Source organism: Phascolarctos cinereus, unplaced genomic scaffold, assembly GCF_003287225.1.
Source record: "Phascolarctos cinereus isolate Bilbo 61053 unplaced genomic scaffold, phaCin_HiC Scaffold_9;HRSCAF=440, whole genome shotgun sequence".
In the NCBI taxonomy this organism is placed as follows: Eukaryota; Metazoa; Chordata; class Mammalia; order Diprotodontia; family Phascolarctidae; genus Phascolarctos; species Phascolarctos cinereus.
In genome coordinates, this window is record NW_027556402.1 from 100,138,283 (window position 1) to 100,163,348 (window position 25,066).

Genomic DNA, 25,066 nt, shown 5'->3' on the forward strand with positions numbered 1-25,066 from the left:
TGAAAGTGATTGGCTGGCTGCACTTGGTGTTGGGTAGGCTGGAAATAGAACATGATGACTAGTGGCTTTAAGTATTCAAATTTTTTAATGATGATTTCATCAACTTTTTTAGTTTATGTGAGCTTTATGCTTCCTTTTTTGTGGCGTTAGCTTTACTTACTCAATTTTTAAAAAGTTTTTATGTTTGAGATGTATTTGGGGAAACAACTATACAACTTTGCTGAGCATCCTCATTTTATTTCAGCTTCACGGTATTTCCTCACTACATTGGAAGCTTTTTTGTTTGTTTACTCATTTCCTTGGTCTTCTAGCTTTTCTGAAAGCTATTTCTTTATGTGGATTTCTTTCTTCCACCCCACTTTGATTGTTCTTTTACTTTATTTGGCATACTTCTTGCTGTTTTGAGGTGATAAAGTGAGTCCAGGTTTAGACATGACAACTCATTCATCCACCTGCCTAAAATCTATAAATAGAGATATTCTGGGAAACGTTTCACAGGATTCTCCAAATCAAGTCCAACATATACCTCTATATCTGTTAACCATAATGAAAACTTGGACACAAAGGAGCATGGTGAAAAATGTCATGAAAAATATGATTCAGGACTTAGAAAGGAAATGGTCTAAAATCCTCATATGATATGAATATGTTATTTACCAAAAGATTTGGATGGTGCTATATTTTGTCAGTGTCAAATATCTCTCTCTCACACATACACATATACACACACATGCACACACAAATTGATTATATTTTTAAGGAGAGAAAATTATAGTTATTGATATGTAGATTATTTGAGAATTAGCTATTTTTGCACCAACAGACCATTGGTTAGAAAGAAAAGGTAACAATAAATACCAAATTAGGACAAAAAGATTAGAAAGAGAAGCAGACACTATATGCCCTTACAATAGGGTAATTCAGACCTCACCTATTTAAACAAGTTAATTAATTTGAAACAGTCAACTAGTATTTATTAAACATTTCCTGTGTGCCAGGCACTACTTACTCAGTGGGGCTACAAAGACAGGCAAAATAAATAAATAGATAGATAGATAGATAGATAGATAGATAGATAGATAAACAGACAGACAGACAGACAGACAGATAGATAGATATAGATAGATAGATAGATAGATAGATAGATAGATAGATAGATAGATAGATAAATGAACAAACAACAACAAACCAAAAAAACAAAAAAAAACACCTCAAGGATCTCACAGTCAAATAGAAAGAAAATACACAAACAATTATATGCAAACAAGATATAGACAGGTTAGATCGGGGTTAATCTCAAAGGAAAGGCACTAAAATTAAAGAGGGCATAAAAAGGATTCTTACAGAAGATGCTACTTCAGCTGAGATTTGAAGGAAGCTAGGGAAGTTAGGAGGAAGAGAGGAGGAATGAAAGCATTCTGGTCATGAAGGACAGCCAATGAAAATGCTTGGAATCTGGAGAAGGAGTATTGTGTGAGAAGAACTTCAGGAAAGAGGAGCAAGGAGTTTGAAAAAAATGGGCAATGGATAAAAATAAGGATTTTCCTTTGATTTACATAATTCCTTAGATAAACTTGACCCATGTAAGTGCTGCAATAAAGAAGTCCATAAAACTCAAAAAGCATCTTAGCTAACCAACTGTTGATCTGCTTGCCAAGCTGGGAGATGTGGGGGGCCAAGGCTAATAGCAGTTTTGAATATATTCCCATTTGCAAAACAAGCACAAAGAGAAATTGAATTGAATATTACCAGTAGTATATTTTTTAAAAAATCAATGGAGAAGAAAACAAGCCTCTGTAGAAAGCTGAACGTGATGACCAACTAAATAAAATCATGCTAAGAGCATTTATAAATGAAACTAAAAGGATAACAAATATATTTGAAATGGAGAAGACTTTCTAATATTCTTATTCTCACTTATAAAACATCTGAATTTCATCATCTCAGTACTCAGTATGTTGTGCAACAGAAGCAAAATGGCACCAAAGGAAATTAAGTTGAGAAGTATGGCTGGACTTACTTAAATACCTCAAGAGTTAATCTGTACTGAAGGCAACGAGATTGCTAAGACCTTCGTGTGTCTACTTGGATATCTCCTTCATCTGTCCTTTTTTTCCGCTCCCAAAGCCTCTTCCCTTGTAGACCCTCATCACCTCTCATCTGGACTCATGCAACAACCTCTTCTCTTTGAGAATCTAGGATTCCAGTTACTTCTCTCTCCAATTCATCCTCTCTGCAGTATCAGAATGATCTTCCTAAAAGCAAGAGTCTAACTCAACAACTTTCTTGCTCAAAAACCTTCAGGGACTCTCTCTATCTCTCTGTTATTTCTAAGACAAAATATAATCTCCTTAACTCAATATTTCACCTCATCCACAATCTTGTTCCACCCCTCCACCTCTTTCTATATATATTTAGTTCCTAGTGGTCACCAGACTGATCTACCAGCTATTGACCAAACACAGCATCCTATCTCCCATCTCCTTGCTTTCCTTCATGCCTTCTCACCTCTGTCTCTTAGAATTTCTAGCTTCCGTCAGGGCTCAGCACAGGTGCTACCTTCTCTAGGAAACCTCTCCAAATCTCCACAATTGTTCCTAGATTCTACATCCCAGAACTTTGAGAAAGTTTACTTATTTTTGTGCATATTTTGTCTTCATTCTACATCATTCTTTTGAGAGAACATAAGCTACTTGAGGACAATGACTATTTTTGCCTTTGTATTTACAGGGCATAACAGTACTTTGCACATAGTAGACATTGAACAAGTAAACCTTTGTTGAAAATACAAGTCCATGCCTCAAATTCCAATTCATACTGCCCAACTGAGGCCAGTCTTTGCTCTTGCCAACCTTTTGAAAATAGGTGGCAAAAAAATTTAAAAACTGGATATTGTGAAATTATGACTATATTTGACCCCAAAGAAAAGATATAAGACTGTATCTTCCTAGTTTCTTGGCAAGGGTGGAGGACTAGAAGTGTGGAACATAATACATAATTTTAAGTTTCATTGATTCATTGGATAATTTATCTGAACTTTTTAAAAATTCTTTTTCCTAAGCGATTGCTTCTTGAGAGGGTTAGGAGAAAGAGAGATATTTGGAAATAAAGGTGATGGAAAAACAAAAAATGCTAACAAAAATGACAGTGGTTTATAACCGATCAGATTGTCAAAGATGTCCAAAAAGAAAAAAGAACATTGCCGATGGTGGAAACACTAGTTGAAGACAGAAATATTAATGTATCATTGGTGGAACTGTGGATCTGTTTGGCCATTCCAGCACAGTCACCAAACTATGTATATCCTTTGACTAATGATAATACTACCATGCCTATAACCCAAAGAGACTAAAAAAAAAAAAAAAGGAAAAGGACCTACTTGTAATATAATATATACGTAAACATGCATGTATAATTGCACGCATAAACACACACACACATAACCTCTTTTTGTAGAAGCAAAAAACTGGAAGCAAAAGGGATGTCCATCAGTTAGATAATGAACATAGTACATAAATCTAATGGAGTGCTATTGTTTCCTAAAAATGAAGAAAAGAATGGTTTCAGACAAAGCTAGGAAAACTTGTATGAAGTGATGCAAATCCATGAAAACAATTTTAAAATGAATACAAACAACTTGAAAGCTTAAGAATTCTGATCAATGCAATGAGCAACCATAATTCCAGAGGACTAATCATAAAGCGTGTACCCCCTTCTTGGCAGAGAGGTGATGATGAAAGATATAGAATGAGACCTACTTTTTTTTTTAATGGCTAATGTAGGAATTAGTTCTGCTTGACTGTGAATATTTATTACAAGGGCTATATTTTTCTTTTTCTTTTTTAATGCAAAGGAAGCGGGAGGGAGAGAAAATAATTACATGATATTTGAAAGAATAACTTAAAAAATAAATTAAATAAGAGGTGAAACATTAACAAGTTTAGATGATGACACTTGCAAACCTGAAGAGGCAGTCAAATTAACATGAATAAGTCAATCTTATAATCCTTGTCACTCATGCAGCTTTCTACCCTTTCCCTAAACCTTCCAATGTGATAGGAAAAGAAGTGGAAATAGTGATGTAGATATTATTGTACCGAAAATGCCTGGGGAACGGTCCCAGCCCTGTAGTTCATGAGGCAGTTTCAGAAAGTTGCCCTATCAGTTAATAAGGCTTATTATCAAAAACTTGACCAATATTAGAAGGGTGATTTCCAGCCAACAGGAAGGTACCAGGTATAGCCAGAGTATGCAAAACACCCAGAGATGGGGAGGAAGGGAAACAGACATACACATGGCTCCCTTGGCTGCCTTTTCAAAAGTCAAGGTAACCTGCAAAGGCTTACAGAAACACACTGTGAGTTTTGATATTCTGATAATGCAGCCAACATGCATTACAGAGTGGAGTGGGGGTGAGCGGGAAGGAAGTATGAGTAGGGGGTGTCTCAGCCTCTTTCCAAAAGCAACAAATACTGTTCCCAAATAATGACCAATCTTTTATTATCATGAGTAAGGCACATTCTCCTTCTTCATGCCTTCTGCTATATGCTTTTGTCTATGTACCCATAAAGGCAGTGTACCTTAGCTCAGGTGTGAAGAACTAGCCTGCTATCCTCACTTTCTCTGATGCCCCTGACCATGGTGCTAAAAACATAGAGCCCACTAATTTCTGTTTTGTTTTTGTCCATTACAACTTGAAATTCTGTATAGGTAAATTCGTTTGCACATATCGGAGTCTTGTACCTGGCTGTGTAATTACACTAGCACACAGAGCAGCCTGGTCTTCAGAATTGGGTAGAGGATAATTCTTTTTGAAGCACAAATGACTGAAATCTAAGAAGGAGCAAGACAAACTGTAATGACTACTGATAATAACTGCCTCCAAGAGATAGGATTGGTCCATTGCCTTTTTCAGTCATGCCTCTCTGCGATGAGAGGAATCATGGCATAACAGAGAAAGACCCGGGGTTAGGCCCTGCTTCTCACATTTGCTGATAGACATTCGGTGAGATGTTTAACCTTTGAGTGCCCCCAAGCAATTCTCAAAGACAATATATTACAGACTAATTGCAAACTGCGTTGGCAGAAGTAGAGCCCACACCAAGAGTTTCTTATACCATAGAAAGCACAAATTAAAATAAACTATATCCTTGAAGATCAGAGACCCTTATATGAAGAGCAGCTAGCTGGTTCAGTGGATAGAGTATAGGACTTGACCAGATAGACCTGCATTCAAATCCTGCCTCAGACATTTAGTAGTGGTATAATCCTGGACAACTCACTTAACCTTGCGAAGCCTCAGTTCCCCATCTGTAAAATTAGGATAATAATAGCACCTACCTTATAGGGTAAAGCACTTTGCAAACCTTAAAGCCTATGTAAATGTTAGCTACTATTATTGCCACCACCACCCTCCAAAAACAAAAGCTCTTGAAATTTTAGTTAAATATTTGAATACTTCCTCACTCACTTCCCCCATCTTCTCTTCAGGGTTTAATTATACCTAGAAGGCCAGACACAAAAATGATCATCATACAATATCTTTAGTATTACCTAGTGAAATTCCTATCCTCCATGTCACAAATAAACAGTGTTTTCTACTTCAGCAGCTGCTCTCCAGATATAGATGAGCCCATTCTATGGAGGCTCGTGAAGGATTCACAGATTCACACACTTGGGAGCTGTGCACAGAACGCCAGTCAAATATTTGCTGCCAACATTCAAAAGGTCATGAAGTCTGAGGCATTTTGACAATTTAAAAGCAAATTAAACCAGAGTAAAGGTCCAAGATAGGGTAAGGAAACAGTATGTGAAACAGTAACCAGTAGCCAATGAGTCTTGCTTTTGGTACTTTATAGGATTTGCTGCTATGTGGGGGATGGCCTTTGGTCTTATTAGCTGATCAGTGTTCTCTCTGGCCATGCCTGCTTTAATGTCTTTTAAAGCCATTATTTTAGCTCTCAGCACTCCAGACCCTAAGCACTTCTGATTCTCATACCATTTGCTAGCTGTCCTAGATAGAGAGGTTATTTGCATATTTATATGTCTTTGCCTTCTACCTACATGGATGTCAAGTTCCTGGATGGCAATGACTTTGTTTTATATGCTTATATTACCAAAGGATCTCTATATCTTTGATAACTGATTGGTTAGAATTGTGTCCAAGACTTCAGAATTTACTAAATAATAGTCTCACTTAAATTAGTAGAAACCCAATGTATGCAACAGCTTGGTGGTGCAGTGGATAGAACACCAGACCTAGAATAAAGAAGACCTGACTACAGATCTGGTCTTAGATACTTACTAGCTATATGACCCTGGGCAAGTCAGTTAACCTTGTTTGCCTCAGCTTCTTCATCTGTTAAAATGACCTAGAGAAGAAAACGGCAAACCACTCCAGTATCTCTGCCCAGAAAATCACAATTGGTGTCATGAAGAGTAGGACATGACCAAAATGACTGAACATTAATGTATACAAACAGTTAATCTGGCTAGGATCCAGTTCAGTTTGTGTTGTAAAGTAGGTTAAACAAGGCTTACTAATGTAGTTTAAAGTCACATTAATACTTTTAGTTTGTTTTCTTCTCTGTGGCTGTGGGAGAAGTTTGGGGAAGGAAGAGATATTGGAACTCATTTTTTTTAAAATGTGTGTTAAAAAAGAAAAGAGTTTAGCTTGACTAGTGAACACTTTCCTCTGAGAATGAGGGAGTGTGACTCATTGGAAAGAATACAGGAATTAGAGTTAAAGGACCTGGGTTCAAATCCTAACTCTACCACTTACTATTTCTGTTACCTGGGGCAAATCATTGGATTTCTTTGGGTCTCAGTTTCCTTATCTGTAAAATGCTGCTGTGGATTCTAGGATTTCCAAAGTCCCTCCCAATTCTAAATCTATGATCTTTGTTGTAAAGGGAAAGCTTCTGCTCAATTCAAGTGAGATTATCTTGAATTCAAATTAATGGAGTCCATAGATAATGATCATTATCCTTTTCCAAAGGGAGATATCCCAACACACCTTTCCCTGAAAAGTCCCTCATTTTTCTTGCTTCTCACTGTATAAATCTAAGACATACAGCTTGTCAGGTTAAAAGGCTTAGATTTACCAGCAAAGGTCAATTGACTCTGAATTAATGAATAGCTAATAAAATATACTTATTGCCACAGAATGTATCTATACTTATTTATAAATCCTTAGTCTTTCCACTATGACCAAAGTAAATGATAATCTATTTCTGAAATCACAAGAAACACAAAAATGATCTGGAGAAATTTATGAAAAGTTTTTGAAAGTTCTATAAGACACAAATCAAAGCTTTTAGTGTACAAATCAATTTTTTTCAACAGTTGTTTGAAGAGATAATCAGAAAAGGTAGGACTGGATTTATTTTAAAAATTCTAATTTAGTCTTTGGTTTTGTTAATTCCTCTTTTCTTCTCATTTCTGATGTCTAGGAAAGTCTTAGAAGACATATCTACTTGAATTCAATTCCGTCCAGTGACAATACTTCTGCCATCTATGGAATAAATCAGTTTTCTCATTTGTTTCCTGAAGAGTTTAAAGGTATAGTCTAATGGTACTATTTACTTTCTAATTATGATGAATTTTCTATGTCTTTGTGAATTATTTCAATTTCAGATTTATAAAGTGACATTGGGTAGAAAATTTCCATTATCTTTCAATTCAGTTCAACAAGCATTTCATAAAGATTTTCTATGTACCAGACACTATGATAAGCTCTGGGAATACAAAACCAAAAATTAGATGATGCCTGACTTCAAGGAGTTTACATTCTACCAGAGAGGAGAGTGGTAGAATTATCATTGTCATTTCTACATTGGCATCTTAGATAAGGATAGTTCTAAGCTCTAGACCAGAGGTTCTTAACTTTTATGTGTGTCAGAAGTTTCTTTGACAGTCTGGAGAAGTCTTATCGACCTCTTCTCAGAATAATATTTATTACCTAGATTCATAATTAAAGAAAATTCTAAATTTCATTTAAAGATTACTGAAAATAAAGATGCTATTTTTGTCCATGCAAGTTCACAGACCCTTTGAAATCTAGAACCTCTACTCTAGATTTCTCCAGCTGACTCTAAAATATTTGTGTGATCAACACTGTATTTCAAGAAACAAAATCATCTCCTCTGCATTTTAGTTTATGTTTACGAATGTTTGTTTGACTTTGTTTTTCTTAGACTCTTAGGATCCTAGTGCTAGAAGGGATTTTAGAAATCACCTGCTTCATTTTATAGAGGAAGAAATTGAGGTCTAGAAAAGTAAAATGATTTGCCCATGGTTACTCGTAGTTTGTAACTATAAAATGCAAATTAAGTTCTAGGAAAGAAAATAAACTCATTCTAGATAGAAAAAATTAGTAATCAATCAATGAACACTTATCAAGTAGCTCTTATTTGCAAGGCACTTTGCAAAATGATGGGGATAAAAAGAAAAAATATATAACTCAGTTGCTGTCCTCAAAAAAATTACATTCCTTAATTTCTACTTTAGGAGCTTCCCTTTCTTTGTTTCCCCTTTAAAAAAGCTAGCAATTGGAGCAGCTAGGTGGTGCAATGGATAGAGCACCAGCCATGGAGTCAGGAAGATCTGAGTTGAAATCTGGCCTCAGACACATAACACTTACTAGCTGTATGACTCTGGGCAAGTCACTTAACCCCAATTGCCTCACCAAAATAACCTAACAAAACCTAACAGTTCTTATTACGTTCCACCCACTCCACAAAGTCTTTCCTAATAAAATAAATATATGCTCAGCATTCATGCCCAATTGCTTTCTCATACTTTCTAAAATGCTGCATTTTTGTTGCATAAAGAACTTGAAAGTCATCATGAAAAATGCTCTCCATGCCCAGAGAAAGAACCAATGGAGTCTGAATACAGATCGAAGCACACTTTTTTTTTCACTTTCTTTATTTTTCTTGCTTATTTTTATTTTGGTCTATATTTTATTTTACAACAGGACTAATATGGAAATATATTTTGCATGACTACATATGTATGACCTGTATCAAATTGCTTGCCTTCTCAGTGAGGGTAGTGGGTAGGAGGGAGAGAATTTGGAACTTGAAATTTTAAAAACAAATATTGAAAATTGTTTTTACATGGAACTGAGGAAAATAAAATACTAATGAACTTGGGGGGAAAAAAAGAACGGGAAAGTCTGAGTAGCATGGTGGAAAGAATGTTGGATTCCAAGTGAGGCAACCTTAGTTCTCATTCTGACCCTGCCAATAACTGGTTTTATGACCCAGGACTTTTGCATTTACTTTCCCCTTCGTCTCCTTCCTCTTATTCCCTGTGTCTGTCTGTGTGATACTTTATCAGAGAAATAAAGGCCAGAGAGGCCTTCAGATTCTCATCCATAAAATAAAAGAGTTTGGTTAGATTATCTCTATGATAGCAAGCTTATATTATCCATATGTGGCTGTGGGTGTGAATTTTTTGTGCTCTTACCAATGATGAGTATAACAAAAGCTTGGATGTGTTTAAAAGAAAGTATTAGGGCCTGAAGAGTCATTGGTTCATGTTAAGTTTGGAGTCCACTCAAATTATTCAGCTTTTTCACGTAAGCTGCCATCAAACTGTGTCTAGTGAGGAATTTTATATAATTAAATACCATCTTTAAATCTCTAAGCACCCAGAAGGTATTTGCTATTTGTATTTTTACTTTCAAAATTGGTGGATATGTTTGTTTTGATACAGCACTTTCCAACAAACAGCTAAATGAGCATCTCTAACAAAGCATATTCCCCTTTCCCCAAAGATTTAGTTTATTAGTTCGTAAAAGAATACATCCTTTGATTTTAAAAGCATGAGCTGACATTGATCATTATATATGATTAAGGTGCTGTGGCTTCTCAAAATTGATTTCATTTACATTGTTGTAGTAACCATGTATGTTCTGTCAGACCTGTTTTCCTCATCTGTATCACTTCATAGAACACTTCTCCTGTTTCTCAGAATTCTTCTGATACATCATTCCTTACAATGAAAGAACATTCCATTATATGTATTTATGTACCACATTTTATTCATGCTCCAGTTGGTAGGCATGTATTTGTTTCCAGCTTTTCGTTATCACAAATAGCGCTGCTGATAAATATATACATAAATACATATATATATATATATATATATATAATATATAAATATAATGGAATATATTTATGTGTGCATATATATATATATATATGGAGAGAGAGAGAGAGAGAGAGAGAGAGAGAGAGAGAGAGAGAGAGATGCTCTCAAAACATCTACTGCAGAGTTTAATAGGATTCAGAAAGGACAAACTTTAGGACTTCCAGTAAGAAAGCTAACGTGAACAGCTTCCTGTAAAAACCCCAAGAACATCAAACAGGAAAAGTAATATTTATTTTAACTCCATTTTATTTTGAGGACTCAACTATTTGATTTTTTAAAAATTCAATTCTATTTTATTTTCAGTTCTGAACTATCTTCCCTCCTTTTTCCTACCCTCTTCCACCTAGTGAGAAGGAAAAGAAAATGAAACCCTCACAAATATATTTTGCAGTGTCATACAAAATAAATTCTTGCATTAGGCATGCCCAAAGAGAAGAAGGAAAAAGAAAGAGAAGAAAATGTTTCAGTCTGCATAGTCTGAATCCGTCAGGTCTATACATGGAGGTGAATAGTACATTTCATCTTGAGCCTTTGGAATTGTGGTTGTTCGTTGTATTGATCAGAATATGAAGTCTTTCAAAGTTCATTGTCTTTATAATACCATTGTTACTGTGTAAGTTGTTCTTCTGGTTTTGCTCACTTCACTTTGCATCAGTTCATAAAGGCTTTCCAAGGTTTTTCTGAAACTATCCCCTTCATCATTTTTTTCAGCATAAGAGTATACCATCACAATCATATACCATAACTTGTTCACCCATTCTTCAATTGATGGGCATCCCCTAAGTTTCCAATTCTTTGGTTTCCAAAAGCAAAAAGTTTATATGAATATTTTAGTACTTTCCTTTTTTCTTTGATCTCTTTGGAGATAGATGTATTTTATTTGGCCTCACTGCTCAAGTTAAAGCAAATACCTGGGTCTGAGAATTTCTAGAAAATTGGGACTCATGGAAATAATACAGTCATGAGCTTTATTGTTATGTGGCATAGCAAGCAGGCAAATAAAGCTTACACATATACACTATATGGAAACAAGGGCAGCTAGGTGATGCAGTGGATAGAGTGCCAGGGCTGGAGTCAGGAATACCTGAGTCCAAATCCTAGCTATGTGACCTTGGGCAAGTCACTTAACCCTGTTGGTTTCCATAGCTGCAAAATGAGCTAGAGAAGGAAATAGCAAACCACTCCAATATCTTTGTTAAGAAAACCCCAGGGGCAGCTAAGTGGTGCAGTGGATAGAGCACCAGCCCTGGTCAGAAGTACCTGAGTTCAAATGCAGCCTCAGACTGAACACTTTACACTTACCAGCTGTGTGACCCCAGGCAAGTCACTTAATTCCAATTGTCTTAAAAAAAATGGGATCATGAAGAATTGGACACAACTGAAATGATTCCACAACAACAAAATATGAAAATATAAACAGACAGAGGTTTCTTCCATGTGGGGGGAACTCAACCCAGATTGAGAGTGAGGAAAATGTGCTAGAAAGGGAACACATTCATAATTAGGCTTCAGGTGGTAAGATTATGTAATTTAAGAATGGGTGCAGTTGAGAACAGGTAAGCAGTTGAAGATGTTGAAGAGGGCATTCCTAATCAGCCCCAGATGTGGTAGAAAAGTTATTGGAATCACATATTGATACCAGGCTTGAGTGAAGCTGAGGTAGGGGGAGTTTCTTTACTGAAACCAGAAATAATGTTCACTATCAAAGGCAGCAAGAGGAGAATGATTCCAGGCTCCTGGAACAAGCCAAGAGTTCATCTAATCAAAAAACTGCAATCCTTCTCTACCTGATACAGAGTCAACAGTAGAAAGGTACAAACTGAATGTGCTTCTGTGGACATTAGGACCCCTTAGACTAAGGGATGCCATATTGAAGTTCTATTATTGTAAATATCGCATCAATCAATATAAAGTTTACAGTTTTCACAATAGATCTAGTAGTGATATTGTGGGGCTAAAGGCATGCTTTTAGGGCACGGATGCAAATTGCCTTCTGGAATGGTTGGACTAGTTCCCAGATTCACCAGCATTGGATTAGTACACCTACCTCCTCACAGCAACTCCACCATTTGTTATTTTCTTTGTTTGTCATCTTAGCGAGTCTGATGGGTAGGAGATAGCACCTCAGTCATTTTCTTTGCATTTATAGAATTATTCATGATCTAGAGAATTTTTTTCATATAGCTATTAATAACTTGGATTTCTTCCTCTGAAAACTGCCTATTCATATCCTTTGACCAGTTATAAATCAGGGGACAGCTTCTTTTCTTGTAAATTTGACTGCATTTCCTATTAAAAATGAGACTTTTATCAGAGGAATTCACAAGATTTTCCCCCAATCCCATTTCCTGCTTTTCTTACAGCTATCTATTTGAGAAGCAAATCCTCTGAACTTCCATTATATAATAAAGAAGTAAAGATGCCAACCACACATGTGCCTTTGCCAGTAAGATTTGACTGGAGGGATAAACATGTTGTAACAAAAGTAAGAAACCAACAGATGGTGAGTACTGGCTTCCTCTCTCTTTCCTTTCCTTTCCTCCTATTTTCCTTATTGTTAAGTAATAATTTTAAATACTGAACCAATAAGTGGCCATTTTGATTGGGTTTATAGGATCATCATCAGATCATAGATTTAGGGCTGGAAGGGATCTTGGAGGTCATCTAGTCCAATCTTCTCATTTTACAAGTGAGGAAACTGAGGCCCACAGAGTTCAGTGACTTGTCCATAGTCACACAGGTCATAAGTGACAAAAGCAAGATTTGAACTCAAGCCTCCAGATTCTAGATTCAGTGCTCTATCACTGTACTACCCTTCTTCTCCAGGAGATGTTCTCTCCTCTTTCTTACCTCTCACTTGTGCCAATTGGCAGCTCTTAGTATTATTAATTTTGGTCTCAACACATGGATCTTGTATCTGTTGTTCTCAACAGTAATTTAGCTGAGAGTTCCTGATCCTTACTCTCCTTTCCCTCCAGGATCAAGTATAAAATCATCTGTTTGGCTTTGAAGCCCTTTCAGAATAACCTGGCTCCTGCTTAGTGCTCCAGTCTTCCTACACCTTACTCTTCTCCACATACTCAGTGCACCAGTGACACTGAGTTACCTTGTTGTTCATCTAACTAGACGTTCTGTGTCCCAACTCGGAGCATTTTTTACTAGCTGTCTCCCATGCCTAGAGAACCTCTCCTTCCTCATCTCCTCCTCCTAGCTTCACTAACTTCCTTCAGATCACTGCTAACATCATACCTTCTGCAAGAAGCCTTTCTCTTTAATGCTAGTGCTTTCCCTCTGTGGATTATGATTTTCCTTGTGTGTGTATATGCATGCATGTATGTATGTATGTATATGTATACAGAGAGAGAGAGAGAGTTTGTGCGTAGTTGTTTACCATTAGACTGTACATTTCTTGAGAGCAGGGATTGTTTTATTTTTACACTTATTTGTAATTAGTATAATGCACAGCATATGTTGTTCAGTCATGTCCAACTCTTCATGACCCCTTTTGGGGGGGGGCCAGGAAGAGTTTCTTGGCAAAGATACTGCAGTGGCTTGCCGTTTCCTCCTCTAGAAGATTAAGGCAAACAGAAGTTAAGTGACTTGCTTATAGTCACACAGCTAGTAAGTGTCTGAGGCCAGATTTGAACTCAAGTGTTTCTGACTGCAAGCCTAGCACTCTGTCCACTGAGCCACCTAGCTGCCTCATGCCTACCGTATAGTAAGCACTTAATAAATGCTTGTTGATATTTCTTTTCTATTAACTACAAGCAGTACTCGGCTCTTAATGGGTTGTCAGATTCCTACATAAGTCTTAGAAATGTAAATCCCTTTGAGACAAGGATTACATTTTCTTTTTTTTTTAAATTCATTTATTTTTAGTTTTCAACAATCACTTCCATAAGCTTTTGAGTTTTAAACTTTCTACCTTCCCTCCATGCCTCCTTCCCCAAGACAGCATACAATTTGATATAGGTTCTACATATCCATTCCTATTAAACATATTTTCATATTAGTCATGTTGTAAAGAAGAATTAGAACCAATAGGAGCAACCACAAGAAAGAAGAAACAAAACAAAACAGAAATTAAAAAAAAGAGCAAATAGTATGCTTCGATCTGCATTCAAACTCCATAGTTCTTTCTCTGGATGTGGATAAGGATTACATTTTCTATGTAACACACATGCTTATCAAATCCACAGCTAGAAAGGAATCTTATAAGTCATTTAGCCTAACCTCATTTTACAAAGGCAGCAATATGGCACAATGGATAGAGTGCCAGGGCTAGAATCGGGAAAACCTGAGTTTAAATCTGGCCTCAGACATTCACTAGCTGTATGACCCTGGACAAGTCACTTAAGCCTCTTTGCCTCAGTTTCCTCATCTATAAAATGTGCTAGAGAAGAAAATGGTAAACCACTCTCTGCCAAGAAAACTCCAAATGGGGTCATAAAGAATTAGACACAACTGAGAACAACAACAAATTTTGCAAGTGAGGAAACTAAGGCCTATGGAGATAAAGTGAATTAATTATCTAAACTCACAGTGATATTAAGTTACATAACTGGGATATGGTCCCAGGACTTCTACATCCAAATTAAGTGCTATTTTCACCAACCTATTTGTTTGCAACTCAGAATATATTTTTTATACAAAACGGTGGGGGGGAGGTATTAATAATAACACATTTCTTTAGGGCTTAAAGTTTAAAAGGTATTTCCCTCACCTCAATCCTATGAATTACTGTAAATATATTCTCCCTTCTCTGCAGATAAGAGAAGTAGTGTTCAGAGGGGTAAAGTGCTTTGTCTAGGCTCTAACAGCTAGTCAGCATCAGAGTAGAATCAGGAGTCTGGTTTTGTAGAAGGAGGCAACATTGTGCAGTGCAAAGACTTTGAGCCAGAGACCTGGGTTTAAATCCAACCTCTGATGCTTATGTAACTGTGTGACTTCAAGTAAGTCTCTCAGCTTCAATTTCCTCACCTGTAAAAAAATGGGAAAATAATCCTTGTACCACATGTCATAGCACCAGATGACAAGAATGCTGTGCAAACCTTAAAGTGATATATCTTAGTTATGCTGATAATAACAGCCAATATGTATATGTTCCTTTAAGTTTTGCAAAGAAAGCATTTTTACATATATTATCTCGTTTAATCTTCACAATATCTGTGAGGTTAGTACTATTTATTAACTCCATTTTATAGATGAGGAAACTGAGGCAGGCATCACGCCTAGCATCACACAGCTGGTAATTGTCTGAGGCAAGATTCTAACTCAGATCTTCCTTTCTCTGAGTCCAACATTCTACTCATTGCACAGTTTAATGACGACTGCTCCAAGGACCACTCCACCTCTACCAGAATAACCAAGTAAAGCCTTTTAAGTCCATGATGTAGCTGAATTACAATGTTGTAATAGTATGAGAAAAAGTAATCGTCCTATGTAACAATGACTTTATGCTACTAGAAAATATATTCAGAGTTCCAGTTTGGGATACAAAGGACAAATGTCCATCCATCTATTAGGTGGTAGGTAACAGGATTCAAGAGTGGGGATACCACCCATGGTTCCAAGCCACTGATGTTAGCTCTATGCCCTGGGGTAGAGGGAAGACAAGGTTCAGAGCTGGCAGAATGAGAAGTTGGACGAGGAAGCCAGGTTTCTATCATTGAGGCAAACACAGCCTGTTTTGAGATTCTCTAAGAAGAGAAATATAGGATTGAAAAACTTCCTTCTTGTCTCTCCGCCATCTTAGACACACACACACACACACACACATACACACACACAGGAAAGATCTTGAGATTACTGAAAATATGGCTTTGTAGATCAATTACGTATAATGGTCTGGAAAACAGGAAACCTTGGGGCAGTTAGGTAGCACAGTGGATAGAACACTGGCCCTGGGGTCAGGATGACGTGAGTTCAAATCTTGTCTCAGACAGACATTTGACACTTACTAGTTGTGTGACCCTGGGCAAGTCACTTAACCCCAATTGCCTTACCAAAAAAAAAAAAATAGGAAACTTCTATCCATTTGATTTTGCCTTTGTGGACAATTTGTGCAGACTCTTGAGAGCTTACAGCTCTCATTTTGGAGTTTCTTCAGTAGTTTGAGGATTAATGCAATCAGCAAAGTGTGATTATCCAACAAGAGCATGCAGATGACCTCACTATAGAAGGAATCTTTCGTTTAGATTCTGTGCTAGATATCATCCATGATGATGATAAACACCTTTGGTGAGCATTGCATACTAGCTGTGTGACAATGATTAAGCCATTTAACATTTCTGAGCCTCACCTTCCCCATCTGTAAAATGGAGGTAAAATAATACCTGTGTGCTACTACCTTACGAAATCGTTGCAAGATTCAAATAAGCTAATGTATATGAAGAGCTTTGCAAACTTTAAAATGTTATATAAATGCCCATTTTTATTATTGTCTTAAAATATGCATAGAAGGCACCTTATTGGATGAGAGCCTTTAAAGTAGCATTCTGTTTCACAAAGTCATTTTTTTAAAATACTAAACAAATATAAGTACAGTGAGTTTTTTTCTCTATAGCTTTCAGTCCACTGGATGATTATAAAAACAGAGTCTGCAATAAAATATTATTTTGCAAAATCCTGCCTTGCAGGATTCTTTAGGATGCACTTAAAATGTATAAATTATTTTCTTAAAAATGATGGTGTAGGGTGGTAGTAATTGATATTAACTCCATGTTCTTTTTCTTATAATAATACTCATATTTATATAGTAAATGGTTGCTATGAGGTTCAAATTAGACAAAATATATAAAATGCTCTGATAAATTAAGGTGTTACACAATTGTCATCCATTATTGTTACTGGAATGATTTGGATCAATCGGGTCTCAGGGCAAGCTTTCTGTAAGCTCACTTTTCTCTCTACTGCTTCACATTGTTTTTATGATTTCCTGAACAAGATACTGAGTCTTTTGGCTCCAAGTATTTTCTCTGGCTATTCCCAATGCCCGGAATGCTATTCCTCCTCCTCATCCACCTCTTAGCTTCCCTGACTTCCTTCAAGTCCCAATGAAAATCCCACAGGAAGCCTTTCCCATCCTCTTAATTCTAGTGTCTTCCCTCTGTCAATTATTTCCTATACATGTTCTACGTAGCTTTTTGTACCGATTTGTTTGCATGCTATCCCCCCCTTAGGATTATGAACTCCTCAAGAGTAGCATTAAAGAGAAAGGCTTCTTGCAGAAGGTATGATGTTAGCAGTGATCTGAAGGAAGTCAGTGAAGCTAGGAGGAGGAGATGAGGAAAGAGAGGTTCTCTAGGCATGGGAGACAGCTAGTCAAAAGGCTCCGAGTTGGGACACAGAACGTCTAGTTAGATGAACAACAAGGAAACTCATTTTTAATATCCTCAGAGCTTAGCACCATGCTTGACACATAGTAGGCACTTAATAAATTCTTATTGACTGCCTGACTGACTTTGAACACCAAACAGAGTGTTTTGTATTTGATCCTGGAGGTAATGGGGAGTCACTGGAGTTCATTGAGTTTATATGGGGGTAGGGGGTAGGAAGGGTCGTGATATGGTATGGCCTGCATATTGTGAGGATCTAAGTCTCCTAAATAGCCTCCTATGTAGGCTGCCTAAAGATTGTCATTCTTAGCACCTTAGAAGCCTTTCTGCCAAACTGCCACCGTCATTGGAGAAACAGAACAGGACCTCGTAGCATTGAAGGCCATTTTGTATTTTTCTTTGTTTCCTGGATTGCTATGGATTTAATGGTGCAGTACGGAGGGGCTAGTCTGTGGGTGATGAGCCTCTGCATATTTAGGACATGTCTGAGTTTTTATTCACCTGGCATTACCTTGGAGAACATACTACACTGAGTTATCCATACTACAATGAGGTATTGGGGTAGGGCTATAGTGGAAGGCCCAGCAATTTTTTCATAAATTTTTACATTTCTCAATTCTCTTTGTTTGTCAGTCCTATGAGGTTCATGGGGCAAACATTATTGCCATTTTACTGAGGAGGAAATAATAGCCATAAAAAAGTTAAGCAACTTTCCCTAGGTTACACAAGTAGTGGCAGACCCAAATCTGTCCTGAACCCTAGCCCAGTTTGCCTCCCATTTGCACACTTTGTCAGCCTATGTGGAATCCAAGGTCTGCTTCTAATATATAGCTAATGATGGGAAATAATTTATTGCCATAGATAAGACTGGAGGCCAACTTAAACTTTGCTTTTCCTCAGGGTGTGTGTAGAGCAAACTGATAATAAATAACATTCTTCTCTTTTTAAATAGTGTGGAGGATGTTGGGCATTCAGTGTCGTGGGTGGAATTGAATCTGCTTATGCAATCAAGGGAGAGTCTTTGGAAGACTTAAGTGTCCAACAAGTCATTGATTGTTCTTACAACAATTTTGGTTGCAGCGGTGGGTCTACTGTTAATGCCTTGAACTGGCTAAATAAGGTATTCCATTTGTAACTTTTTCCTAATTACTTCCTATGGCTATACTTTATTTGTCTTACATACCAAAAATACAAACAATTTGCACAGTTTCTTCATTATCCTAATTTATAGAGGTTGCATATTGCCTGTGTTAAATTGAGTCATTGGTTCTACAGTACAGGAAGGGTAGTCCTCCTGACCCGTTCCCTGCTCAGGTTATACCTAGATTGGGACCTCAGTCCAGTCTGACCCTCTTCAATTTCTACCACATTTTGGGGAAGAATGGATATTGTAGGATATTGTCCAGATGACTGTGACTAAGTTGGTGAAGGGCCTTTATGTAATGTCCCCAAGGCAACATGATGTGAAGGATAGAGGGCTGGACTTTGAGTTAGTAAGGCTTGGTTAAGTCCCAAACACTTACTCGTTGTACCTGGGATATCACTTAATCTCTCTCAACCTCAGTTTCCTCATCTATAAAATGAGAGTGTTGGGCAGAGACAAGATGGCAGAGAAAAAAGCAGTAACTTGCCCGAACTCTCCCTAAATCTGCTCTAAATAACTCTTTAAAACATCTCAAAATGAATTCTGGAGTGGCAGAATCCACAAAAGGTTGGGGTGAAACAATTTTCCAGCCTAAGACCACTTAGAAGGACTTCAGGAAAGATCTACCTCACTTGGGTAAAAGGTGAGCACAGCCCAGTGCAGGCAGTGTTCAGGCAAGCCGGCAGGAGGCACCTTGCCCCAGCATAGGTCAGCAACAGAGACCCCATGGCCCTGGCACAGCAGGCAAGTGGAACAGTGAGCCTATCCTTCATATAGCAGGTGAGTGGCCAGGATCTTGGCCTCCAGCAGCAGAAGTGCTACAAGTGCTAGGTTCAATGAGGTCACTTCTAAATTACCTTCTAGCTCTAAATCTCATGATTTATGATGTTGATAATAATAGTTATTTTCAAAGTTCCGATCATTTTAGGTTTCAAGTCAATCATTTATTGTGATTTTTTTTCTTTTAGACTCAGGTAAGACTGGTGAAAGATTCAGAATACTCTTTTAAAGCTCAGACTGGATTATGTCATTACTTCTCTGGATCACATGCTGGTGTTTCCATCAAAGGTTACTCTTCCTATGACTTCAGGTAAATATCCCTGATTGTAGTTTGCTTTTTGTTCCTTGTACTCAGCAAAGGTACATATACTAATCTGTGATATGTTAATTCTGTAAAACTAATCACTGTATTTGATGCCTCCTAGTAACTTGACTGTCCATGCTAACATTAAGATATCTTGCCTGAGATCTTTTTCTCTAAAACAAATTTCTCCCTCTTACATAACTATTTCATAACCATTCGCTCAGCGGCCAATGTCCAAAATCTTTGACATTTCTCTTTCTTTCACTTCTTACATACAATTAGTTATCAAGGTCTATTCACACTATCATTGTCATACTCTTACATCTGTCCTCTCCTCAGCTATCCCATTGCAACCATCCAGGCTCTCATTATCACCCACTGAACTATTGTAGTAGCCTCCAAAAGACCTTCCAGCCTCCTCTATCGAGTCCTCTCTATTCCATCTCACTAGCCTAGTCTTTCTTTTAAATATGAAACACCGACCTGGTTCTGGCCCCTACATTTGCTATTCACTTGTTTCAGTCATGTCCTGCTCTTTGTGACCTCATTTGGGACTTTCTTGGCAGACGTACTAGAGTGGTCTGTCATTTCTTTCTTCAGGGTTAAGTGACTTACCCAGGGTCACACGGCTAATACATATCTGAGGCTGGATTTGAACTCAGGTGTTCCTGACTCCAGGCCCAACACTATCCACTGTGCCACCTAGCTGACCATCATCCTCAGCAACAATGACAGATCTTTATTTCTTCTATTCCATACTTAAGACATGAAAGATTCAAAAGCATGTATTGCTAAAGACTTAAAATTTGATATATTAGCATATAGCTACTCTTGCACTCTCTCAGGAGTATATTAGAAGTTAAAACACCAAAATGTGAAACATTTAATAGAAATGCTGCATAGCCTTTGGCTCCACACTGTCTAAATAACTCTCTAAAAGTCCATATCATCTTCCAAGTCAAGCCCAAGCTTGGGCTGACCATTCTGTCAGAGCTTATCTTCTCCAAGAATTATATTGTTAGGGAAAACTCCTTTTTCCATCAGCTCTTACTGAAGAAGCTTCTAACCTCTCAAACCCACAAGTTTGCTTCCAAGACTGGAAACATTGACCTCAGGATTGTTCTTCAGTCACTCATGCTGAGAGAAAGAAACAGAGCAGAAGAGGTAGACAGGGCCTTGAGATCCTGACACAGCCTTACCTAAATGAGCATGTACCCTCGTTACCATATGTGAGCAGCATCATAGGTGCTACTGGGGAGAGGTGTTCCTTGCAGGAACTCCAACACAAAGCACCACAAAGTCACCATATTTTCAGCAGATGGCAAGAGAGTAAGAATGGAAATTGTCTCTTCCTTTTTCACCTTTTGAAAACCAATTCAAATTTCATCTTAATGAAATGAAATCATAACAGTGCAACATTTTTTAAGTGGCTCTTTTATTACTTAAGAAAACTGGAATAGCTTATACATCTTTTACAATATAAGGTGAGTAATAAGCTAGGGTATCGTATAAAACCGAGCAAACTAGAATTGGAAATTAAGGGAATTGGGGAATAGCTGAACAACTTGTAGTATGTGAATGTAATGGAATACTTTTGTGCTATAAGAAATGATGAGCAGGTAGATTTCAGAAAAACCTGAGAAGGTATACATGAACTAATGCAAAATGAAGTGAGCAGAACCAGGAGAATCTTGTACATAGTGTCAACAACATTGTGAAATGATCACCTATGAACGACTTAGTTCTTTTCAGTAATACAGTGATCTAAGACAAGTCTGAAGGACTCATGATGGAAAATGCCTTCCACATCCAGAGAAAAAACTGATAGAGTCTGAATGCAGATCAAAGCATACCAGTTTCATTTTGGTTTTTTTGTGTGTGCTTTTTTTCTTTTGGCCTGTTTCTTCTATCACAACATGACTAATACAGATTGCATATACATAACCTATAGCATATACATTTTACATGATCTATGTATATACATAACCTATATAAAATTGCTTACCATCTTAGGGAGGGGGTCATAGGAGTAGGGAGAAAATTTGGAACTCAACTTAAAAAAAATCAATGTTTAAAAATTGTCTTTACTTATAATTGGAAAAAATACTATTAAAAAAATAAAAAAGCAAACTAATAATATGCCCAATTTGAGGTTTCTGTTCAACAGTTAGATTATTCAGAGAGCAAAGATGGCAGAATAGCAGGAAGACTAGTCAAGCTTTACCCCATGCCTTTTTTTTTTTTGGTGAGGCAACTGGGGTTAAGTGACTTGCCCAGGGTCACACAGCTAGTAAGTGTCAAGTGTCTGTTCTGAGGCTGGATTTGAACTCAGGTCCTCCTGACTCCAGGCCTGGTGCTATATCCACTGCACCACCTAGCTGCCCTTACCCCCATGCCTTCTACACATAGTTCTAGAAAATACACCAAACAGTCCTGATTGGGAAAGCCAAGAAAAAAATGACAGTAAATCATTTCCCCAGACCAGGTCAGCATAGGGTAACAGACAGAGAGGTCTGTGGGTACTGGGGGTAAGGCATGGCCAGAAGTGCTTCATGGAGGATTCCAGCATGCGGTGACTTAAAAAGGACTGTGTCTAAGGACAAGAAGAAGTCCCAGATCTATAGTGGGACACACCAAACTTGTGCAAGTCATCAGAATAGGAGTTAACTGATACCTCTGGATGCCCATCAATTGGGGAATGGCTGAGCAAGTTGTGGTATATGAATGTAATGGAATGCTATTGTGCTATAAGAAATGATGAACAGGCTGACTTCAGAAAAATCTGGAAAGACTTATGTGGTCTGATGCTGACTGAAGTGAGCAGAACCAAGAGGACTTTGTACACAATAGCAGCCACGTTATGCAATGACTAAGACTGTTAAACTGACCCCTTCTCAGCATTACAAGGATCTAAGACATCTCCAGAGGCCTCTGGATGGAAAATGCTGTCCACATCCAAAGAAAGAACTATGGAAGTCGAATCGCTCTCACTTATTTTTACCTTCTGTTGAGTTTTGTTTCATCTTTCTGATGGTTCTCCTATTGGTTTTAATTTTTACTTACAACTTCACTAATGTGAAAATATGTTTAATGGGTATGTAAATGTAAAGCCTATGTCAGATTGTGTGCCGTCTTGGGGAGGGTGGGGGGGAGAAAAAGGGAGAGAAAATTTTCAACTCAAAAGCATATGGAAAAAAAATTTTTTAAAAAAAGTTAAGATTAACTGATACCTCTGCTGCTAACTACCTAGCCACAGGGAAAACCAAGGAGGTAACCTGTGCTTAATGAGGAGTGGTCATAGACTGTGCACTGACTGATCTAAGGATAAATTCAGAGGCAAGCAGCAGCTATGTGGCTCTGACCCCAGAAGCAGAACGGAGTCCCAGCTCCTGTCTCCAGCCTATTCTTAAGCCTGTAGTAGAATAACCAAGGCAGGAATTCCAGGCCAACAGGAAGCCTTTGGTTTTGCCATTCATCAGATAGGGGCCGAGTCTAGCGATAGTCCAGGACAAAACAACAGGAGTAGTACACAGACCTTAACCCAGGTCAGGAACTTGCAAAACCCATACCAGTAGGACAATGATTAAACTTTGTGCTGGATCACATCTTTTTGGGAGCACCAAAAGCTTCCAAGTCTCTAGCCTGAGCTGTCATTAAGAACATAGAATAACTAGCACTCAGTATACCAAGAAAACACAGAAGGATCCAAAAGGACAAAAGCTCAACCAAGACATTTCTGCCAGAAATGCACAGACCTCAGTCCTAATATAAAGTCTAAAGTCAGGAAGTAAACTGGAAGACTAGGCAAACAACAACATCTACAAAAGCCTACTAAATAGAACAATTATGGTGACAGGAATGTTCAGGACACAGACCCAGAGGAAAATGCTCTACAACATCTGCAAACAAAGAATCAAAGAAAAACATAGCTTGACCACAAGTCTAGCTAGAATTCCCCAAAGAGATGAAGCAAGAGTTGGGTTTTTTTTTGTTTTTTTAAGAAAAAAAATTACTTTAAAAAGCAAATGAGAACACTAGAGGGAAATGGGAAAAGAAATGTTAAGTTATGGATAAAGATTTGGAAAGAATTTAGCTTGGGGGAAAAAAAGACAAAAACCTTGTTCAAGAAAAAAAAGTTCCCTTAAAATTGGAATTAACCAAATAGAAGTGAATAACTATAAGATAAGAAATATTAAGACAAAGTCAAAAGACTGAAAAAAATAGAAAATATGAATTATCTCATAGCAAAAACAACTAACCTGGAAAAAAGATTGAGGACAGCAAATTTAAAAATTATTGAATTATACACTATCTTCAACTTTTGTGGGCTTATGTTCCTAGAAAACAGCACAAAAGTAAAGAATGCAGATGTTGATACATTGAACCAATGGGAAATAGAGGGTTAGGTTCCCACAAACACCAAAAACTCTAATATTTTACTAGAGATTGCTGAAAATACATATATTCATAATAGCATTTTTTATAACATTAAGAAACAAAAACAAAGTAGATGTCCATTGCTTGGGGGAATGGATAAAGAAATTGTGGTACATGCATGTAATGGAATACTATTGTCCATAAGAAATAATGAATGAATACTACCGAGATGTGTGGACTGGCATACTATCTGATGCAAAGTAAAGTACGCAGAACCAGAAAACAATTTGCATAACTACAATGTAAATGAAAAAAAAAATGCCTCATACCTGAACCTGTATAATTATAATGACCAGGATTGTTCCCAAAGAAGAGATGAGAAAATGTACTTTCCTCCTTTCTTTGTAGAAGTCATGAACTATGGGTATGGAATATTATGTATACCATTGATTCAGTTAATGCGTTGTATAGTTTTGATTAACTTTTTTTGTTTTTCTCTCTTTTTATTCTCTGTTACAAGTATGGCTCTCTGAGTAAGGAAGTGAGGAATCTGGAAATGAATATTATGTAAAAACAAAAGATATCGATAATTTTAGTCTGCCTTCCAGAAACATATTGGGAATTGATACAGATTTATAAGACTAAGAGCCTTTTTTCCTATTGGGCAAGTGGTCAAGGCATTTGAACAAACAATTTTGAAAGGAAGAAATACAAACTATCAGTAGCCATATATTTTTAAAAAGCTCCAAATCAGAGGTGCAGTGAATAGAGCTCTGACCTTGGAGTCAGGAGGACCTGAGTTCAAATCCAGCCTCAGATACTTCACACTTCCTAGCTGTGTGACCCTGGGCAAGTCACTTAACCCTGATTGCCTCACTAATTTAAAAAAAAGCTCCAAATCAATAAAAAATAAAAGAAATGATAATTGAAATGACTGAGTCATCATTTCTTAATCCACTAAATTGA

At 37.3% G+C, this 25,066-nt stretch overlaps 1 protein-coding gene across 4 annotated transcripts in view; it reads left to right on the plus strand.

The window, feature by feature from the left end:
* CTSO (cathepsin O) overlaps positions 1-25,066 on the plus strand; it is a 51,063-nt gene that overhangs the window by 12,222 nt on the left and 13,775 nt on the right. For 3 of the 4 annotated variants that reach the window (XM_020994072.2, XM_020994073.2, XM_078148826.1), the window contains 4 exons: positions 7,452-7,560; positions 12,522-12,661; positions 18,448-18,615; positions 19,608-19,729. In XM_020994072.2, coding sequence (XP_020849731.1) covers positions 7,452-7,560; positions 12,522-12,661; positions 18,448-18,615; positions 19,608-19,729 — 539 coding nt within the window. The remainder of the gene's footprint in view (positions 1-7,451; positions 7,561-12,521; positions 12,662-18,447; positions 18,616-19,607; positions 19,730-25,066) is intronic. The other variant, XM_020994075.2, reaches the window with a different exon arrangement.